Source organism: Galeopterus variegatus, unplaced genomic scaffold, assembly GCF_000696425.1.
Source record: "Galeopterus variegatus unplaced genomic scaffold, G_variegatus-3.0.2 Scaffold814, whole genome shotgun sequence".
NCBI lineage: Eukaryota > Metazoa > Chordata > Mammalia > Dermoptera > Cynocephalidae > Galeopterus > Galeopterus variegatus.
In genome coordinates, this window is record NW_007726925.1 from 551,750 (window position 1) to 557,082 (window position 5,333).

Below are 5,333 nucleotides of genomic sequence, written 5' to 3' on the forward strand. Positions count from 1 at the left end.
TAAAGCTGATTAAGGAGGGCATCAGAATTAAATACTTGATGGAATTGACATAACAAATGCAAGGTGGCCTCTCCACGTCTCAGCAGAGGGTGGCACCAACCATTGATATTTTCCAGGCAAATTTGTTGATAGATAAAACATTTTTATAGACTTTCCATTATTCCTTGTAGCCATCAGCTTTTAATTTTCTCTTTCTAGTTAATGTACTTGTGTATAATTTAAGCAGAAAACGGTTCTGTTTCATCATAAAAGATTTGCCCGTGACTTTGGGTGTGTAAATCGAGAGGACAGCATAACATTCTTGAACTTGTTTTTTAAGGCATTTGTTGACAACAACAGAAAAGAAGATCACAGACACCGCCAATAAGCGTGGACATCAATTATTTTTTAATTGTAGAGGAGTACAGTACACTAATTAAAACTAGTATATCTTGCAGTGCCAAAGGCAAAATTAATTATTAATTTTTATTAATATTCAGAAGTAGTACAAGGAATGCATTAATAAAGATTTGGTGGTTGTGACTGAGATCTTGTTTAGCTTTACGTTTTAGAAAAAAAAAAAAGAGGAAGAAAAAGGTTTGCTGGTTCAATCTGAATAGCGAAGCCTGCACCAAAGGGATGATCTTTATTGAAATGGAATATGCTCTCCAGAGTGGGTATTTAGTGACACACGATGAGACGTGGAGGAAGATTATGTGAAAGCCCCCAAAGCTTGTCTATAATGGTTTGACTTGACAACTCTACATTCACCTGTAAAATTGTTATTGTCACCTTAGATACTTTTGGTTATTAAATTGGATATTTTAGTTAAGCCATCTTGAGTTGACATTTAATAATTCATTTAGGTGCTGTGCACAGAATATTATCCAGCTCACCAAATCCGAGATGAACAGAATTAGTTTTGTGCACTAGAAAGGTTTTGACAAGACTTTCTCCTTCTCTCCCCTCTCTCCCCTCCTCCTTTCCCTCTCCCTTCTCTCTTCCTCTCATTCCAGAAGTCAGTCTCTAAGGCTCTCTTGTCTACCTGGCAATGACAGAAGAACATTCATGGTCATTAGGCAGGGGTCTTTAAGCCTACCTAGGTGCAGTCTTAAAACTGTGTAAGATGTAGATGAACCATAAATCTGTGTTTCCTTTTGTGCAATTGATGGTCTCTCAATTTGTGTAGCCTCTAATTCGGTATCTTTCATGTCTGCTTCCTTTTAGGAGGAATTTTGCCTTTGTAAAGTCAGTACCAATAAAAACCTTCAAAAAAACCAAACGTTTTGACACTGTAATGGCAGGAGGGCTGCTGTTGGGAGGGTGGGCTGTTTAGCCACAAGCTCTGAGATTCCCTAACACATGCCCATTGCCCCCATGGGCAGAGCTATCAGACCACATCCTCCTTTGCCTACCATGTGGGGAATGCTGTGCCACGCACAGCTCAATCCAGTATGCTCACGCATCTTTGGGGTGAAAAGGAGAGGAACAGAGCATTCACAGCTACAATGAAGCTACAAGCAGTTGTAGGCAACACTGTATGGTACAGCATATGCACAGTTCATGCCTTCTCTTCACGCCTCGGAATACAACAGGACTCCCCGTCAAGCTCAAGCTGTCACCATTCCCTTGGGAAGGCAGCTCTCTGAAGAATGCTTCTTCCACCTGATGGTCCACCTTCCAGAATGCTGCTCCTGGGAAACAGCAGCAGGCCAGTCTGGGGAGGCGTGTGCTCCCTCTGACGTGTTGGAGAATTTACTCAGAAAGTAGGAGGAAAAGTGGATCTGACTTCACACTGTCAACCTCTGGCTGGATTCTGTCTCAGAGTAGATCTGGCCATGCTTTCAGAATCATCATGGAATCCAAATAAATGCCTGGCTGTGTAGGTTCATTTCCTTCCACAGTAGTCCAGTGGGACGTGAAGGCAGTGGGCTCCCTCTTGCCATGGTGTGCGATGCATCTGCTGCCTCCCCATTGGGCTGAAGGGAGATCCCAGGCCCTGCCTCCTAGAATTTGAAATGCTTAGCATCTCATGTTACCAGAGGGTACTGTTTTGCCTTTTTTCTTTATTCTTCCAAAATCACATGGGTGAATATAGAATGTATGCTAGCTATTAATGGGGCATTATGATGAGTCGTTAAAACATATATATGGGCCGGCCCGGTGGCACACTGCTATAGTGCGCCGCTTGGGAAGCGCGGTGGCACTCCCGCCGAGGGTTCGGATCCCACATACAGACTGGCCGCTCACTGGCTGAGCAAGGGGCGGGGGCAACACCGAGGGTTGCGATCCCGTGGCCGGTCCTGGTCCGGTACGGGCGCGACACTGAGGGTTGCGATCCGTTGCCGGTCACGAGAAAAGACAAAAAGGAAAAAAAAAACATATATATATATATATTTATTTATTATTCATTAATTGAAACAATTAATGAGCTCCTATACCATTCCAGGGGTTTTCCTCAGCCCTGGGGATTTGGAACGAAGAAGGAAGGTAAGTGTACTGGTCAGCTATTGCTGCATAACAGACAACCTCAAACTCAGGGACTTAACAGCAACCATGCATTATCACCCATGTGCCTGTGAGATGGCTGGGATCTGGATCATCTATAACGGGCTTGACCAGGCAGCTCTGCCTCAAGGTAGGATTGCAAGGGGGTACTAGCATGGCTCTTTCCACCTGTCCCTCATTCTTTTTGGACCAGAGAGCTAACTGAAACATGTTCTCCTCATGGCATTATCAGAGGCACAGGAGAGACACAGTGGGCCTCTTAAGGCCTTGTCTCAAAACTGGCACAGTGTCATTTCCATCCACATGCCATTGGCTAAAAGTAAATCATGTAGCCAAGAGTAAGGGAGTTATATGCCACCCATGATGAGGCCACAGCAAGGGTGTGGATGGCAGAAGTTGCAATGGAGGCCAACAGGTAAACCTACCATGGAAGGGTATCATTTCAGATTCTTCATGCCATTGATGGTCACAAAAAAAGGGGTATTAGTAGGGTTAGGCTGCTACAACAAAAGAGTATAAATGGGATAGCTTGTAAACAACAGAAATTCATTTCTCACAGTCTTGGAGACTGGGAAGCCCAAGATCAAGGATGCTCTTGGCTCCTGCTTCCATGTGACAAATCTACCTTCCCACTGCAGGTCTAGGGCCTGATTCTGTGTCTGCCCTCAGGAGCAATGAGTTCAAAGCTGCCAGACTCTGGACTCTGCAGCAACTGGCTGGGTATGTGGTCTGAGACTAGACAGAGGAAAATAGGAAGCCTCATGTTGACTCTAGATACAATCAAGCTCTGCAAACAGCCATGCTGATATTTTAATCCCTCCCTAACCCTACTTCTTCTTTCTTTGAGGACTCAGAGAAGAAGGGCTCTGATTAGCATCACAAATGACACTTAGATTCTGCCCTTGAGGAGCTCCCAGGGTGGCATGGTGCCCATACAGGGATGATGTAAGAACCAGGGCCTTGACAGGCCTGCACACAGGACCGTCTCTTTTACTGGAGTTCACTGGAATGCTGCATCTCCCTCCCCTCTACACCTCAAACATCTCCTGATTACTCTTCCCATTGATGCAGTGTGGAGGATCTCAGACTCCACGTCACTGTGTGGTGACCGGTAGTGCCCACCGAAAAAGAACATAACAGAATTAACAATAACACAAGCAACAGGATCAATGGAGACACTCCAATGAGATAAGTCAGGCCCAGGGTATTGGTTTGTTTTTTTAAATCTTCATCTATATAGTTTCTCCATCTATGTAGATCCTAGTAATCCAAGTCATTGCTTTTTTTCCTCCGGTCCTACTGCCAGTGTCCCAGCTCTTCCATGCACTAGCTCTGTGACTGTGTATGTTACTTACCCTTTCTAAACTTGCAAGATGCAGGTGAATACAGGGCCCACCTCTTCAGATGGTCATGAAATTCCATGAGTGTCTAGTGGACTGGAAGCACCTAGTGCAGCACATGGCTCTCAGGAAGCACTCGGTACAGATGGCCATTAGTTTCACCATCAATCTAGTGCATGTACTCTTTGAGGTAGAGGTTGGCAGAGACTCAAGTTGGGTCCTCCCTTGTACAGATGTGAGACTTATTAATCATGGTCTTTCATCTTTGCTTACAGCTATGTGAAGCTGCTTCTCTAAGCAGATTTGGGGGAAGATTTGTTTTCATAAATCATGTTTATATGTTCCTGAGGCTTTGTTTACTCGAATAGGGACAAGTTAAGGTCATTAGGGTACATGTCAGTAAGAATGGGTGAAAGAGGTGAATGGGTGGAGAATCATGGTCTTTCATCTTTGCTTACAGCTATGTGAAGCTGCTTCTCTAAGCAGATTTGGGGAAAGATTTGTTTTCATAAATCATGTTTATATGTTCCTGAGGCTTTGTTTACTCGAATAGGGACAAGTTAAGGTCACTAGGGTACATGTCAGTAAGAATGGGTGGAAGAGGTGAATGGGTGGAAGAGGAAAAAGTTTAGAGGAGTTCTTTGGTACACACAAGAGGAGGAACTGACCGAAGAACCTGGCCTCAAAGTCAAAGGTGGGGCTATTTCACTGTGTAAGGGACAGACCCAAAGCAGAGCTGGGTAAGGCTTCTTCTCCCAGATCCTGAGGTCGTGCAAGTCTATGAGAACCTCATCCTGATCACATGGAGTGCTTCTAGCAGGAATATCTCTGGTCCCTAATGCTGGATTCAGAGGATATCATGTTGGCAATGGCTCTGCTGAAAGCACAGAGCCTTAGACATTGGATAGCTACTGGGAATCAGATGTTGTCTAAGAAAGTTTACTATGCTTGCTTGGAACTCCTCACAGGAATAGTTTAAGGTCCTTTCATCAATGGGGAAGAGTTTTCCTCTCTGAGACTTCTCATGCTACCTGCAGGGCCAGAACAAGTCCTAAAGATGCAGAAATTCACCTGAAAAGCAGAACATGAGATGGTGTCTAATGTGGCTTAGATAAGCTTCACAGTCACTGGGAAGGCTCTAAACCAGGCTTTTGACCAGTGGACATTAGTCTGACCCACAAAAATTTTTTTGAACTGTCAAACTATTCTGCTATACTTATGTACTCACATACAGAAAAATTCCTTTTTTTTTTTTTTTTCGTAAAAATCCAATTTACCTGTTACTTCCTCTGTAAAACTTCTCTAGCAACTTTACTGGTCATTTCCACACGAATTCCACCTTCAATCCCCATTCATATCTCCATGGCATCACCCAGCCTTATGATTGTGGGTGAAGTCATAGAACTGACTAGAGACCATGAGCACCACAAGCACCCCGAGGCAGGGTATGCATCCTCTTCCTTCTGTATTCCCAGTCCTGACACAGCACTGGCTCTGAGACAGTTT

General features: G+C 44.3%; 1 protein-coding gene across 1 annotated transcript; it reads right to left on the bottom strand.

Moving 5' to 3' along the window:
• Window positions 1–998: 998 nt before the first annotated feature.
• On the bottom strand, window positions 999–1,531 carry LOC103590425. Its single transcript, XM_008572653.1, is given in 6 exon segments — window positions 999–1,024; window positions 1,079–1,202; window positions 1,204–1,258; window positions 1,260–1,291; window positions 1,353–1,450; window positions 1,453–1,531. Coding segments are annotated over 6 exon segments (414 nt in total).
• Window positions 1,532–5,333: the final 3,802 nt, after the last annotated feature.